Source organism: Ailuropoda melanoleuca, chromosome 13, assembly GCF_002007445.2.
Source record: "Ailuropoda melanoleuca isolate Jingjing chromosome 13, ASM200744v2, whole genome shotgun sequence".
In the NCBI taxonomy this organism is placed as follows: Eukaryota; Metazoa; Chordata; class Mammalia; order Carnivora; family Ursidae; genus Ailuropoda; species Ailuropoda melanoleuca.
Window position 1 is genome coordinate 89,417,099 of NC_048230.1, and position 17,248 is coordinate 89,434,346.

The window sequence follows — 17,248 nt, forward strand, 5'->3', positions numbered from 1 at the left end:
CGTCGCCGAGCCGCCCGCCAAGGTAGCCAGGGCCCCGGGCGCCAAGAAGCCCAAAGCCATCCGCAAGCTGCACTTCGAGGACGAGGTGACCACGTCGCCTGTGCTGGGGCTCAAGATCAAGGAGGGCCCGGTGGAAGCGCCGCGGGGCCGGGCGGGGGGCGCGGCGCGGCCGCTGGGCGAGTTCATCTGTCAGCTCTGCAAGGAGGAGTACGCCGACCCTTTCGCGCTGGCTCAGCACAAGTGCTCGCGCATTGTGCGCGTGGAGTACCGCTGCCCCGAGTGCGCCAAGGTCTTCAGCTGCCCCGCCAACCTGGCCTCGCACCGGCGCTGGCACAAACCGCGGCCTGCGCCCGCCGCCGCCCGCGTGTCGGAGCCTGAAACCGCTGCCAGGGCTGAGGCGCGGGAGGCGACAGGCGGCGGCAGCGACCGCGACACGCCGAGCCCTGGCGGCGTGTCCGAGTCGGGCTCCGAGGACGGGCTCTACGAGTGCCACCACTGCGCCAAGAAGTTCCGCCGCCAGGCCTATCTGCGCAAGCACCTGCTGGCGCACCACCAGGCGCTGCAGGCCAAGGGTGCGCCTCCCGCACCTCCGGCTGAGGACCTACTGGCCTTGTACCCTGGGCCCGAGGAGAAGGCGCCCCAGGAGGCGGCCGGCGACGGCGAGGCGGCCGGCGTGCTGGGCCTGAGCGCGTCCGCCGAGTGCCACCTGTGCCCGGTGTGCGGGGAGACGTTCCCCAGCAAGGGCGCCCAGGAGCGCCACCTGCGCCTGCTGCACGCCGCCCAGGTGTTCCCCTGCAAGTACTGCCCGGCCACCTTCTACAGCTCGCCTGGTCTCACGCGGCACATCAACAAGTGCCACCCGTCCGAGAACAGACAGGTGATCCTCCTGCAGGTGCCCGTGCGTCCGGCCTGCTAGAGCGCGCCCTCCACCACGCCCCCGCCCCGAACTGTGCCTTCTCTTGGAGACCCACGAGGAGAGCGCGCCCTGCGCGCCCACCCCCGGTGAAAGTGTTGTCTCCGCTTCTCTCGGTGTGGCGTGACGGTAACCCTGATCCTCTCGTTGTGACTCCTTTTGCCCCCCCCACCCCTTTTGCGTTGTGTCCCCTTTCCCTCCTTGGCGCAACAGGAGCCAATCTCTTTCTGTACAAGAGAGAAAAGCTGTACGCGTTTGTCTCGTGGTTGGAAGCTTCCCCTTGGAGCGGAGACCTGTTTTTCTTGCTAGTATTCGCTGTGTTCATGGTCTAGAAATGCGGTTTGCTCTCGCCTACCAATCTCTGCTCTCTATGTATGTAGCGGTACGGGTTGTTTTGGGTGAATCTTGAGGAATTAATGCCTTTATATTTCACAGGCTGTAAATTGAACTTCCCACACGATTAGCTTTATTATGGCTTGTGAACTGCTGGAGTCTGGCTTTACCTTTTTGTATGTGAACAAATCAAATTGCTTAAAAAAGAGTTTTCTTTAGTATAGCCACAAATGCCTTGAACTGTTGTCTGTTTGGGATTGTTTTTGGGGGGAGGGAAGGGAATTTTCAGAAAATGCTGTAGAAACTGCCTCAATACTTCACATAAGACTCTTTAGTTTGACCATGTTTGTTGAGGTAGGACTATATGAGTTCTCTCTAAATGTATATGTTGATTTATGAGTAATTGTTATTTATTCTTTATTTATTTATATTAATTATGAAGATTATGATATTATTTGATTGCAGATCTTTTTTTTTGTACGCTTCCCCCCCCTTGCCACTCTTGACATTTCACTGTGCATTTTAGAAGAGAGCCTTTTTCTAAAGGGATCTGTTAAAAGTTTTAACTTTTATACCTATCTGAGCGAATTACAGACAACCTACCATTTTATTCTGCTTGGAGGGCCCCTGAAGCCCTCGTACAACCGACAGCTCTTACTTTTAAATGCAATCTCTTTTCTACATACATTATTTTCTTAATTGTTAGCTATTTATAGAAAGCTTCAATAGAACTGTTTCAACTGTATAACTATTTACTATTCAAATAAAAATATTTTCAAAGTCAAAGTAAAATGAATTTATTTCTGCATCATGCGGCTTCCATAAGGATTTAAAATGATTTCTTAAATGTCTGGTTTTTATTAAAGAAAAAAAAATCCCACCACCCTCACTTGGATCATGAGTTTTAGAGCCGAGCCTGAACCTCCGGGGTCTGCTCTTCCGGCACTTCAAGGATGTCTCCTCAGAAACAGCCAGCTGGAGCTGAGGGCATGTCAGGGACCCTCAGACAGGCAGAAATGCACTGGAAGGTGGGGTTAGATGAAAGCCATGGAGATTTTTTCAGGGAAATCTACATAAATGCCCACAAGAATCCCTTTGAATAGGGGATGTAGAGACACTGCTTTAACTTAGCAGGTCCTTCATTTCCCGACAATTTGGGGCTCGGTATAACAGTAATTCCTCACACAAATAAGGTGGGAACTTTGGGGTCCTTAAGTATGAATGAGAAAAAAGTAGAAATGATTTCATGGTCAGATTTCCAAAGTAAGGGAAACAAACCAGATCACATGTGGATACAACAGAAGTTAAACAACTGGATTTGGGGTAAGGGCTCAAAAACAATTTTTCAATCAGGTGAGCAATCTGCTTTTGGGGGGGGAAATGGAACACCATCTGTTTGGGGTATTAAATTTAATAACAGGTCATTACACTGTTTTCCGTTATGTGTCACTCAGCTCTTTGAAGAACAATTCTGACGCTCACCAGTTAATATTTCAAGTTGTTTTCCTCTCTTTGAAACACTCCATTATGGAGCTGAGCTCAACATCACAAGTGTGCATTTCCTTTTGTGGTGTGTTTTGCTACATTTTTCCTGAGGCTACTTCCCCCCCCACCCCGAAATCGACGGTTTGTCCACCAAAGTGATTTCAGAAATCTGCCCAGGAAGGGCTGCCTGTCTGAAGGGTGTAGACTGGCTGAGGGTGGGAAGGGCAGTCCATGAGAAACTTGCAAGGAAGAATTGGGAGAGGTCATTTCCCAGACTCTGAGCCTGAAGTGTGGTGCAGGAGAGGGTTCAGTAAAAGACTCAGCTGTCAGGAACACTGGATATTATTCCCTGCGAGGGCCTGGCCACAGACTCAGAATGACAATGCAGAAGCCACTACAGGTGAGTTGGTTCCGGTCAGAGTACGTGTTGCCCTTGCCCTTGATTGCTGATGACTATGTATATTAGCAGTTGGGAAAAATACTGGAGGATGAAATCTCAGTGCCTGCACAATATGAACTCACGGGGACGAAACAGAGTTTATAACATCCTGGAAACTTTGAATGAAACAAAATAAAACTCAAATTTTCAGGCTGTTGGCTGTCCTGTCTGAGCGACACTCACATGAGAGTTTTTAAATGTCCTCTCTGAATCACACCATACATGAAAATGTTCCTCATACCAAGGGTCAGTGTACGTTCTATGCCAACAGAAAGTTTCCTGGAAGGCCCGATGGTTGGCCACACACGACAAGTGAGGCCTGTCTGCAGGAATGGCAGCTTGTCATCTGTGTTTGGCCCACTGGTTTTCTTGTCCATAATCATAAAACATAAATTCTAAGATCCACATTCATGAGCGTAGAGAAAATATGGTTGTTTGCTTTCATCCCCCATGGGAATGTATTTCCATGGACCAAATATACCTTTTCTAAAATAGAAACTAGAATTTCATTTGTGTGAGATGTTTGGTGAAATTGTATAGGAAATGGAACCCATTAAAGTTGACTAAATGGTGTCCAAGAAATAGACAAGGGGTCAGCAGGATATTCCATGGAAAGGAAATCAGGATTCTCTTTTTCATCCCTCCCTGGATAATAAGTTCATAAGGGTCCCTGTTCTAGAATACCAAGTGGAAATGTGCTCACCTTCTTTATAAATATGCAAAGGATGCCCAGGACATCCTGTGTGTCTGAGGTTGTTCCAAGCTTGGACAAGATTCCCTGGAACCCACGGAAACAGCCACGCCCACCCCAGTAAGGGATTGTTGCCGGGAGGGGTGGGGTGGAGGGGTTAGGAAAAGGGACAAGACCAAACAGGGACGAGCTCAAAGAGGGGGCCAAATAAAGGAAAGGATTTTATTTTTGCCCATGGTCTCCACGCATTTTCTTTTCTTTTCTTTCTTTTCTTTCTTTCTTTTCTTTTCTATTCTATTCTTTTCTTTTTTCTCTTCTTTTCTTTCTCTTCTTTTCTCTTTTCTTTTCTATTATGTTATGTTAGTCACCATACAGTACATCATTAGTTTTTGATGTAATGTTCCATGATTCATTGTTTGCGTGTATAACACCCAGTGCTCCATGCAATACGTGCCCTCCTTAATACGTTTTCTATTTCTACATGAAGGTGATGCATTAAAGCAAAAGGCTGCTCCGGGCTCCCTGGTTCTGAAGTGAGCCTGCAGCTTTGCCCCTTTCTCCAGAGTTGACAACATCCTTTTGATTCACGTTTCCCTGGGGGCCTGGAGAAATCATGGCTCCTCCAGCCATCAGAGCAGGAACACTGGATCGAACTGGCCAGACTGGGGCCCCCTACTCGAAGGCCTCCACTGTGCAGACCTTTGACCAGGCGCTCCCCCTGCCTTCAGGGGGTCCCAGGGCCCATCCTGGGTTTATTCGGGGAGTCCCCAGGTCGCATGGGTGCTCCAGGGTGACTTGGGAGCCCCAGCAGCCAGGCCAGAGGCTCCCCAGCTGCCCACGCTGGCCCATGGGAGAGCAGAGCCAAAGCCTGGAGCCTGGCAGGACCGCAGCTGTGTGCTGGCACACGTGGTATGTTGGGGTCCCCGTAGGGACCAGGGCGCACAGGCTTGGGTGGGGCAATGCCAGTCAGCAGGTGCTCGTTGCCCAGCGAGTCTGTGCCAGATGCTGCTGACCGCCAGGACACACCATCTCCCCTTGGCCTCCATGGCCCCTCTGCAGGGTCCTGAGGGGAGCAGCCGCCTCCTCCCAGCATCTACCCCCCCGTCTCCATTCCCCTGGGCTTCATCCCCAGCCATCCACAAAGTCTTCGGACAAAAAGAAGAAGAGTCCGCAGTCCACGGGAACACATAGCATCGTGGCTTCCTTCAGCCACCAAACGTCTTGCGAAAAGAGAAAGGGTCTAGAATGTGGCTCAGGCCAGCCTCTTGGCTCTGCTAGTCCCTAGGCTTTCTGCCGGCCTCTGGCCCCTCACCTGCAAGCCAGAGAGAGTGGGGCTCTGCGAGGTCCAGTGAGACATTTGAGGAGGGTTCCCGAGGCTGTGAGATGAAAGGCAGCAAAGACCCCAAAGGGAGCAGGCGTCCTCGGTACAGGCAGGAGAAAACCTTTCTCCGGAGCGTGTTCTCTGGTGTTTAGGATTAGTTGTGAATCCTCTGGTCTGTGGCAGGCAGGCTTTGAGCAAGACTTGCTATCTTCTTGAGGAAGGGACATTTTGGTCTCGTGGAGAATGTTTCTAATCGACCCCTAGTGCGTGGGGTCAGTTCGAATGGCATATATACACACAATGGTGCATCGCCCAGATTCGGCTAGAGAGACCTGTGCGGTTTGGTGGCCGAAGGTACAAGCTGTGAGGTGTGGAGAAGGTCAAGGGGGAGACTGAGTGGTAGAGAGACCCCCCACACAGTGGCAAAGCACACCATTGTGGGTGAGTGAACTGAACAGCACGCAAGGGCCTCCATCCCCTCCGATTGCCAAAGTGGTTCCAGTGCTTGGAGCACAGTATGGCAGTCTAAAGACCCTTAGGATTCTAACCCTAAATTATGGAAACATTTGATTAATGTTTTGGAAATATAACTTGAAGGCAATCGCCTGAAAATCCCATTCTGCTAAGAAAACCTCCAAGTGCATCTTTGAGTTCTATGTATCTTGTATATCAAAAGAAACATACTGTTTCTGTATTATCAGTCTGCAGCATGAAGTGGCTGATACTCACAAGGAAAGTGTGTATACTCATGACTCCTGGGCTGCCATACAGCGATCACCAGGCACATACATCAGCATCACAAGAAAAGTTCAGAAGCGAGATCTGGTCATGGGGCCCACAGTTGTCCCCACCCGGGGGCCCTAGGCGAAAGAATGATTCCCCAACACCCAGAGTGGGAAGACCACCCTCTGAGGGATTGCTCAAGGTCCTCGGCTTCTTCCTGCCCCCCTGGCACATTGGTCAGTCGAGTCAGGCCAGGTATGTCGAGTCCACAGGAAGAACGGGTGAGAGAGGACAGCACCCACTCTCCCAGTGATATCCATGAATAGGGGAATCTCTTTTTTTCACCAGGAGAACTAGGGAACTCCTGCTTCCTTCTGAGGTTGCTAAGGAAACATAAATAATTTTCAACGGATTCATCAACATCTTGTCTTGTGCAAACAACCAGCTATAGGTTTGGGTGTCACCAAGGCAATTTCCCCGTCAAGAGGGTTTTCTGTAGACAAATGAATCCTGTGTCTTTGGACATTTCTTATGAGGAACTGCAGGGGAAAAGTACTACATGCCAGATTGGATCTGGAAAGTGACAGAGACCAATGAGAGGTGTCAACAGCAAGGCACCTCTGATGGACCTTCGTGGCGAAGAGAATCGATTTCTTACAGTCGGTGAGCGAAACAACTTGCTCACGAATTTACCATCCACAACTTTTTTTTTTTTTTTTTGGTCGTCCTTAAGGCCTGATACGCTTCTCAGAATCAGAGAACATGTTTGAGGGGCGCCTGGGTGGCACAGCGGTTAAGCGTCTGCCTTCGGCTCAGGGCGTGATCCCAGCGTTATGGGATCGAGCCCCACATCAGGCTCCTCTGCTATGAGGCTGCTTCTTCCTCTCCCACTCCCCCTGCTTGTGTTCCCTCTCTCGCTGGCTGTCTCTCTGTCAAATAAGTAAATAAAATCTTTAAAAAAAAAAAAAAAGAGAACATGTTTGAGCATATGATTTGAAGTCGGTTAACATATTTTCACTAACCCAAACACACACCCCTTCATCTTTTAAGCCCCAACTGTCATCATTTGTGTCCCACATTACTTTTATTGTGGGCTTGGGCTGTTGCATCTGGAAAGTGAAATGTTCAAGACACGATGATCCCTCTGGCAGGATGTATGGCGAGCAGATGGGTTGCAGGGTAAACGTGTTTGTGTTTGTCTTATTTGAAGACTTCTATACTGTGTGGATTTCTTGGTGGCCTTTCCACACAAAGCGTCCACACTGATGTGTTTGCCTTAGCTCATGGCATGAGCCCAACACTACTGGGACGAACTGTGCTTAGGATGTTTACTGTATTGAAACGAAACCTATAGAATGTTTACCGCTGGTCAGAGCACATCCAAAGGGGTGAGTATCGGGAGTTTGTGTTTTGAGCAGGTCAGATTCACGCCGTGCAGCGTCCCCACCGTCCACGGGAAGCTCGTCTACATGATTTGCGTTCCTAGTTTACCATGTTGCTTCCCTTCACCACAACCCAGGTGTTCACCGTTCCTTCCACTTGGTTTGAGCCAGTAGACTAAGCATCATACAGCAGGAAACAATAATGGCAGAAACTTCAACCTGAAACCATTATTCTCCTTTATCACTCATCAAAAAAGGCCCTTTTATTCGAATGCAACATCTGCTTCATCTCTGTTGTTCAGGACCTGGGCCCTGATGCAATGCCCCTTCTCAAACGCCACAGCCAGGTGTCACACCTGACGGTGACAGGAGGGACAGACTGAGCCAAGAGGCTATTGTCTGCTGAATCTGATAGGGAGCAGAGGAGGTGTCAGCGCACGGAGGGGTTTCAGAGGAGGCTCTCTTTACGGGAGGGAAAAAAATTAGGTTACAATTTCCTGCGAGCACGAAGAACAGAAAAGGATGGGGAACTTGGGCTGAAACCCACGTGTCCAATATTGCCGTTTCAAAGCTTGTCTCACCAGTGGATTGCCGTTCTTTTCTACTGCTGTGGATTCTACTGTCTTATGTAAAATGAACCTTGATCATTCCAGGATGCAGCTACAACAAGGGCAGAAGACGGGCAGAAACTGACAGGAATCGTGTCCCTAAAAATGAACTGTCAGGGACACAAGGTGACGAACCAAATTGCAGTCTCTGGGTGACTAGATCCAAACAGAATCATGTTAGATCTCATCAAATATATTATACCCCATAGGACCACACTCTTTCACTCATCTCTTTAATAAAAGACCTTTATCGCTTCTTTTGAGCAGTGTTATTATCCTTGATATCTTCTTGAGGGTTTTCACCTGAAAATCTTGATAATTCACCAAATACCAATTATAGTTTTAAACCATTTTTAGGGAAACATTTACCTACTAAAGATTTCAGATTCGTATTAGAAAACTTTTTGCTTTATTAACCACAGAGAAAATCATGATTTCTCCCCTTTTATTTTCAAAATTGGTAATTCAGCTTAAAGAGAACCCAAAAAAGTTAAATACATATTATATAGGTATCTTGACTTCTTTGTTGCAGCATCTGTGATCTTATACCTTCTAAGGTTGTACTGAGATCCCAGAATCATTGCTACTATTGTGGTATTTCACCAGTTCTACCATTATAACAGTAGAGGTTAACCCAGGGGTCCACAAACACAGGGGTCAACTGACCAAACCTGGCCATGAGCCTGTTTTTGTAAATAAAGTTTTATTGGAACATGGCTACATCCATTTGCTTACTATTGTCTATGGCTATGTTCATACCTCAATGGCAGAGTTTCATCTTCTCGATAGAGACTCTATGGTACGCAAAACCTAAAATACTTACTATTTGGCCATTGATAGAAAAGATTTGGCCTCTCCTGGACTAGACAAAAGAATTGTGCAGTATTGTTTTATAGATCTCCGACATACCTGCCCTTGATTAGATGGAAACGTGGTCCTTGTGAGAACTGGGCTTGGCTCAGTTGTGTCCTGAGCGCCACACACCAACCACTCAGCATACATAGTCTTAAAAATTGCAAAATTGAGGTGTCACTGCCTGTTTTTACAGGTATCACTGTCTCAGGCACCACCTTTGTTTTTTTGTTCTTATTTTTCAAAGATTTTATTTTTTAGAGTTCTCTACACCCACTGTAGGGCGCGACGAACTCACAACCCTGAGATCAAGAGTCCCGTGCTCCACCGACAGCGCCAGCCAGATGCCGCTAGGCACCACTTTCAAAACCCTGAATGTTTAAATGAGGAATTTAACTAAGTAGGAAGCTGCCTCCAAGACAGTTTTCTTAATACTGTTCCTGTTTTTCACATCAGCTGGAGTGGCTCTCGGGCAATACATACAACTTCTTATCTGTTGCGTCATCCACAAAACCTACACGGAAGAGGAACAGTGTCTCCTGATTGGAAGGTTTTTTCCTCACTGCAGTAATGGCAGAATTTGTTGAGTGAGGTGGCAACTGTTAGATGGAGTCACAGTAAATTACAGTTTTTATTGGTAAAAATAATAAGTTTAATATCCACAATTTTGTACGGTTCAACCTGACATTTCAAGGTTTGGGGTAGTCGTCGGCTGAACAATTTGAGTTAAAGCCAGAAAATAACTTTAATTCAGCAGTGATCAGTTTTAAAATAATACTAATTGAAAATCAGCAAGCGCTATCATGACAATGGCTCACCTCACTTAATTTTGCAAGTATTTGAGCATTTGGGGCATTTAGATCAATGTCCAACAGCGGGAAGTCAGCTCTGATGAGCAGTTCCTAACATCTACTTGAAACGTTTTCTAAAGCACTTTTCTGGCCCAGCCTCATCAATGTATCAACTATGGCAGCAACCGTGGAGAACATTGTTTGTATTTTTCCGGAGCCTGGTGCCTCAGAGTGTGGACCGTGAGCCTACAGCGTTGGTGTCACCTGAGAGTTGGTTAGAAATGCAGAATTGCGGCCCCACCCCAGACCTACCAAAGCAGAATCTGCATTTCCATAAGATCCCCAGTGGATCTGTGTGCCTGCTGGTGTTAACGTGTGCAGCAGAGAGTGTGAGGTCTTGGTCATACAGGGAGTGTTCCCAGTTGTTGGCCACTGGAAGTTTGTCCCGGGAAGAGTTGATGGCTTGAAGTCTTAACCAGACACCACGAACCCCAAGTAATGGTGGCTGTGCAATAGTCATAACAGCTAAAATTCTTTGAGCTCTTCTTACTCGCCTGCTCTAGGCCTTTATATGAATTACTCATTGACTTCTCATAATTACTCTATGAGGTTGTGCGGATTAATCCCATGAAACAGGTGAGGAAATAGGAGGCCCTAGGAGGTAACATGGCCAGTAAGTGGGGACATTTAGTTGAAAGCCAGAAGGAAACTGGCTCACAGAAATAAACTTTGAAGAGGATGAGTGTGTCCATGTGGGAGAATTCAAATGACAGGGTAATAAAAAGTCATGACTCCATCTTCTTGTCAAGGGGCTACCACAGCACGGAGAGTGATCTGGTGGTATAAGAACACATATGGTTCTAATCCTTAAAGCATGGAAACACCGGAGCTGTGTTTTGGCAATGTGACTCCAAAGGAATAGCCTGGAATTACCACCTCAGTGAGAGGAGGCCCGCAGGTCACCAATTCGCGTTATCTCTTTCTTGTATGTTGGAGAAACTTCTTTCTGAGTGACCCAACCTGCAAACACAACTAACCAGGACTCATGGGAAATGGAGTAATTCAGCACTCCGTGATTGTAACCAAGGCCCTCACACTGGTATGTCTGCAGTACCAAATTCGGAGATTTCGAGCCACTTTGGCTTTGCTTTCACAGGCTGAAGACACGTACCGTGAGAGGGAACGACATTTGAATTCATTGCGAACAATGGAGTTTTAGGCAGCACCACAGTGAAGACATCACTTGGGGCACGCCCATGGGCCTTCTGTCCCTTCTCTACCTTCCACTTTGGTTCTAAAAGCACTTGGTTGTGGAAATCACAGCTCTACACCTGCCAGCAAGTTAACAGGCCATCCCAGAACCATGGCAACCAGCAAGAGTGAGAGAAGGAAAAATCCCTGAGCACACATGTTGTTAAGCACTCCCTGCTCAGCCTCAACCAAGGGCAGCCAATGCTGAGGAGAAAAGAGGCCAGTCCCAAACCCCCAATCTGAGCCTCACAGTCGAGTCACTTTGAAGAAAAATTTCCAATAAAAAATTTAATTTTGTGCCTCAATAAAAAAATGTAGTTTCCAAGTAATGGATTCTTTTTTTTTTTTTAAAGATTTTATTTATTTATTCGACAGAGATAGAGACAGCCAGCGAGAGAGGGAACACAAGCAGGGGGAGTGGGAGAGGAAGAAGCAGGCTCATAGCGGAGGAGCCTGATGTGGGGCTCGATCCCATAATGCCGGGATCACGCCCTGAACCGAAGGCAGACGCTTAACCACTGTGCCACCCAGGTGCCCCCCAAGTAATGGATTCTGATAAGACTAGCAGGCACTCCTTTTATCCTTCCGCCAGGGTGGGATTTCACAAGCTCACGAGCAATGGGACCCTGTTTCTTCTCCAGCATGCCATAGCTGTCAGGTGCTGGGGCTCAGAGCACAAATGACTGCTTTCATCATCTTGTCTCCACCTTTTAAGAGCTACGCAGGCTTGGGCGAGTTAATTCTCTGCCTGTTTTCTCACTGATAAAACCAGGAAAGAGTAGTACCCACCTGTACTTGACATTGAATATGCTTTCTGCAAACCCTGCACCTTTTGAACACTCTTTCTATGTTCGGATAATTTCCCATCCCATGAGTCTTGCCTCCCCAAGGCAGGACCCAGAAATTACTGTCTCCAGCCTCCCTTGCAGCTAGGCTCTGCTGGAAGAAAATGGAAACGATCAGAGTCCTCTGGTAAGGTCCCCTTCACAGGGTGGGGTAGAGGGGCTCTCCCACTAATGATATGTTCCCACAAGATGTGGATGCAGACGAGACACCGGAAGGAGGTGCACCAGGTGCACTGGCACAGGTAAGGGGCGTGGAGACATCTGTCTCAGGGGTGGTGAGGGCCCAGTGCCATGGTGTGAGCTGCAGTTGGACTTGTCTGACAAGGTGATCTGGGTGTTGCTCCTGGCTCTTTTTGTCCCAGAGCCTTTTATGTGGCCCTTCTGGACTGTCTGTGAGGTAGCCAAGAGCACTGAATAAATTATTTATCTGCTCCAGCTGGCTAAAGTGCGTTTAGCTGCCTGCAACAAAGTCCCACCCAAGACTGTTGTTGAGACTGAGTTATTTAGGTCAAGTGCTCATGAGAACTCATTCTTAGAGTTCTTTGAGGTCTATGTTAATGCCATGTGGTGCAGATTTTCAAACATTTCTGCAAACTCTTTGACGTGTCTTCCATTGAGCAGTGGCATCTGTGTCCCTCCCTTGAAACTGAAAGACCTTTGTGACTGCTCTTCAAATTGAATGCAGTGCAGGGGACACTGTGTGACTTCTGAGACCAGGTTAGCAAAGGCATGAGGCTTCTGCCTGGGTGTTTCTTGGGGATCTTATCTCCATGCTGTGGGAAGCCCAAGCTGCACACAGAGGCCACATGAAGGTGTTCTGCTGACGGCCCCAGGTGTGATCTCAGCTGACAGCCAGGACTGACGCCAGACACACGAGGAAGGAGGTGAGCCCCTGAGGTGATGCCTGCCCCCTCCACCACCGCAGATCATCTGTGTGTGAGCTCAGGGGAGAGTGGGGGAGAGTATGTAGTTAACAGAAGGCGTTACATTAGTGTCCGGTGTACAATATAGGGACGTAACGTGATATGGTGGGGTCCAGAAGAACAGAGTCTACACTCAGCTTCGCCATTGCACCACGGAAAACACCGTTAGAACATGCCGTTCTGGGCGCATGCCTTCTGCGTGTTGTCCTCACCTCATCTTCAGACAGCCGTTACGTCAATTACCATGACCGTGTAGTGACAAACACCCCCAAACTTGGTGGCTTGGAAGGACAGAAGTCATTCACTACGTTAGGTTGTTTCTGGGGGTCAGGAATTCCAGAGCAGCCTGGCTGGGGGCTCTGGCTTGGGCTCCCTCGGGAAGGGATGGTGCCGTGTCAGCTGGAGCTGCAGTCCCATGCAGGCTTGACCAGGGCTTGAGGACCCACTTCCCGAATGGCTCCCTCCCACAGCTGTCCATGTGCACAGCACTGCCTGAGTGTCCTCACTGCCTGGTGCCTGACTTTCCCCAGAGCAAGCGATCCAAGACGCATGGTGGGAGCTGCATTACCTTTACGACCTAATATCAGAAGACACACTCCATCACTTCGGCTGTATCCTCTATGGGGCCACATAGATTGTCTCTGAATCAGTGTGGCAGGCACCACACAACGGTGTGGGTGCCAGGAGCTTGTGATCACCGGGGCCATCTTTCAGGCTGGCCACCATGATCAGGATTACTACCTTAATACACAGGTGGGGAAGCAAGAGTCAGAATGGTTAGGACTCAGGGGCTCCAGGCCACGTTGAGAGTGTGCAGCTGGAATTTGAAGCCACCACCCTCTGACTCCTGAGCCTATGCTCCTCTCCCTCGACAATGAAAGATGAACTTATAGTGTATATTGATGCATTTGTGTTAATTTTTTCAAAAATGTCTTCAAAATCAGGGAATTCTTCTGAATGCTATCATGGAAACATGTGGGACATGTGGGTTAGGCAAGCTGAACAGGAGGACTCACTGTCTCCCACTAACAAATGCCTCATTTTACTGTAGCTGAAATTCTACTTTTTCCCTGGGTGCCACCTCTTTAAAAATATTTTTTCTTTTCTTAAGCTGATGGGTAATTTAATGAGTTTCCAAACATGGGAAGACACAGATCCTAGCTTCATGGTATCTTTTTTTAAGATTTTATTTATTTATTTGAGAGAGAGAGACAGAGACAGAGACAGAGAGCACAAGCAGGGGCAAGGGGCAGAGGAAGAAGGAGAAGCAGGCTCCCTTATGAGCAAGGATCCTAACGTGGGGCTGGATCCAAGGACCCTGAGATCATGACCTGAGCTGAAGGCAGATGCTTAACCAACTGAGCCACCCAGGCGCCCCCTCCCTTTTTAAATGCAACTCCAAAACTGACTTTATAGAATTCTAGAATGATCAAATAGTCTATCAGGGCTAAAATTACATAAACTCTCTGACTCAGTAATTTCACTTTGGGGAATTTATGTTATAGAATTAAAAGCAGTGGTATGCCAGGCTATAGGTGTGATGGTGTTTGCTGCAGGCACATTTGTTATAACATACATTGGAAACCACCTGAATGCCCACAGATGGGTTAAGAAAGGTACATCTATTCTAAGGAACAATATGCAATTACTAAAAAGAATAAATTAGGAGGACAGGTGCCCATGACATATTGCAAAGTTTAAAAAAGAAGTTATAATGATGTGTGTTGTACGATGCTACTTCTGTAAATAAGAAAGCCCTGTATCTTCGTGTGTGTCTGCATTAATCTGGAGAGAATCTGTTCATCGACTGGATGGGGTGCAGGGTTAGAATGAGGACAGATCCTTAGTATGAGAAGGAAAGAAAAATAGACTCTATGGTATAAAGTACAAATCTATACCTTGGCTGTTTTATTAAAATCTCATAGGTGGTCAGTAAATACATCTTCCCCGATCTGAGTTTTCTTACTGGCATTCTGCCCTCTTGTTCAGGTTGAAACAGTTCCAAAGTGCCTTTTCCTGATGCCTTAAAATGAAGGTGGCAAGATTTCCCTGAAGGCAGCCATAGAAATAACTGTTTCTAGTGGACCCATAATCAGCCATCAACATGGAAGACAAAATGGGGTGACATTTTTTAAAGGGAGGAGAAGATGATGCCATTAATGTGCAGCCCTCGCTGGTTCAAACTGTTCACGGCAGATTTGCGGCAAATGCTCTGTAGGCTTGGCGGGAGGGAGATCTGTTATTGAGGGCCTCTGCCTGCACTTAGCCCAGCGGCCATTTCTCAGGGAATATTGATCAAAAGTACTCACCTCCACCATCTCAGGAGCATAATGCGGTCCCTGGGTATTCATGGGAAAAGCTTTTCTTTGCCAGGCTATTTTCTGAAGTCAAAAAGATCCTTTCAGGAGCTATAATAGCAAGCCCCTTCCCACTTCACACCCTCGGTGAGAGGCACACTCCAATTTTCAGACCCCCAGGATCCCACGTCAAGGTGGAAGCTGACAAGTGTGACCTCTTTATGTAAAATATTCTCGGTCAAACTCAACAAGCATTTTGCTAGAGGGACAGGTGGTACATAGAAGTGGAAGATTAAAAATTACACCTGGACACACAGGGAAGGGAACTCTTGTCCCAGAGAGAATTTATGCATTTATTCTTTATTTCCCCAAATAATGTTTTAAATAGAATTTTTGATTACAGACACAATGTCCTCTGATATATGAGGCAGGAATATCTTAGTGTGAATGTAAAAAAAAAAAAAAATCTAGTCCATGTTTTTCTTGCCAGACATGGTACAAAAGGGAGGATGTTAACTGGGACTCCCAGTATCTCATTTGTTCTGTAAGAGGCAGAATCTTCCAGACAAATATTTCTTAACATGACAGCCTGTTATAAATTCTCACCCCCTTCATCTTATCTAATTTCATTTAGGATGCTAGAGACTTGGGTATTCAAAGTACTTTTAATTTAAAATGATAACAATAAAAAAGAAGCAAGCTCCAATTCTAGAAAATTCTTTTATATTACCCAGAAAGAGCATCATTTCGGAGTTCCTGCTGTTTTGGTTGCTGTTATCTGGTGGTTTTGGAGGGCACATCGGAGAGCCTATTTGGGACAGAGAGGATGGTGCTCTTGTTTAAAATGCCCCTGATTCCTGGTGCTGTCTGCCAGGCTTGTTAGGTTGTCTGGGGCTGAAGCTGTGGGTTAAGCTGCAGGAGGCAGTTGGCAAAGAGACTCTGGTCTCAGTTTTAAGAGCCAGTCTCTTTTTGTTCCACTCAAGGGTGGTCTTTGGGGCACGTTAGGACACTGACCTGTCTTTACCTTCTTAACTCCTGAAACATAAACCTTTTCTTGGGAAACAACAGACAGAATATTGTGGCTGAACTGTGGCAAGAGCTCAATCATGCCATGGATCTGCATGTACAGAGTGTAGGGGGCCCTCCTAGAGTGTGGCACACACCACTGTATATGACCTGTTCTTGCTTCTGGTTTTTTGCCGTAGTGTTTTTCAGATCTGAAGACACCAGCCATTTTTCTCTCCAGTGATGTATTATCCAAAGATTTCCAGAGTAATAGAGGAAGGTCAGTAATAGCACCATCATCTTTGCCCTTTGGGAGAATATCCCAATAAAACAAGCTCCCCAGTGCTGGAAAACCCTGGTCCCTGTTGGGCCTAGTCCAAGTGAGAGAAAGGTCAGGGTGGCTTCTGACTTGGCCCCAGGGAAACCTTCACAGTGGCCAGAAGGAACATGGAAACTACTAACAGTCTGTGCACTGAAGATCTGTGATTGTTGCCGGTTGGAGGTGTGGTCAAAAAATGGGGCCCAGGAAACCTAGCTGCTTCTTGGAGCTCCGCTTTCTAGCTGTGTGGGCCCCAGGGAGCCATCTTTGGGCTTCAATTTCAGTAGCTGCAGGAGGTGGTGGGAGCACGGAGACAATCTAGCTGATAGTCCTGGGTAGACCAGATACACGGGGATGACGTTTGCAGTGTGTTCCATCTCCCTGAACTTAGCTTTTTGATTTGAAAAATGAAACGCAATTAAAACCATTTCCATTTACAGAAGAGTAAATGATAATAGCTCCCCTTGACATAAACTGTTTAATAAATCAAAGGGGCCTCAATTTATTTTATACACATGCACAGGACGATAACGCTGGCTCAAATGTGTACAGACGTGAACAAATATAAATGTCTGAGTCTTATTGCTGAGAGACACTCTATCCTGCAGCAAACGTAAAAATCTCTGGCATTTTTCCAGCAGCAGAGTATTTTACTATGGTTGGGGTGTACCTTAAAGGTATTCTTTCTTTAAAAGCTGGCACCTGACAAAAGCCAAGAAAGGTCAAGGAGAGCATTCCTTGTAGCAATGGTCCTTTTGGAACCAGTGGAAGTTGGATTCTTTTTGGAATTCTGTTGAAAGTCTTACATGATTTGGACTAAGATTTGATGAGCATTCTTTGAGAATGACTGGAAGTATGATGACTGGGATAACCTCCCCAACCCCTCTCCCTGTCTTTTTGTTATAAATAAAACAATAAACTGCTTTATGAGACTTTCATAACAATATCCTGTGAAATTCAAATGACTATTTCCAGATCTGGAAAGCATCCATAAATTATCCTGGAGGGAACTGGGGCCATCTACAAAGTGGAATCATCAGGAAGGGCAGGACACTACGCTGAGCAGTTAG

At 47.1% G+C, this 17,248-nt stretch overlaps 1 protein-coding gene across 1 annotated transcript; it reads left to right on the top strand.

Moving 5' to 3' along the window:
* Nucleotide 1: 1 nt before the first annotated feature.
* Nucleotides 2–2,038, top strand: INSM1 (INSM transcriptional repressor 1; the record flags this gene model as incomplete). The annotated part of the gene is made up of 1 exon (XM_034641612.1): nucleotides 2–2,038. A coding segment is annotated over one exon (915 nt), but the record flags the coding sequence as incomplete, so codon positions are not given.
* Nucleotides 2,039–17,248: the final 15,210 nt, after the last annotated feature.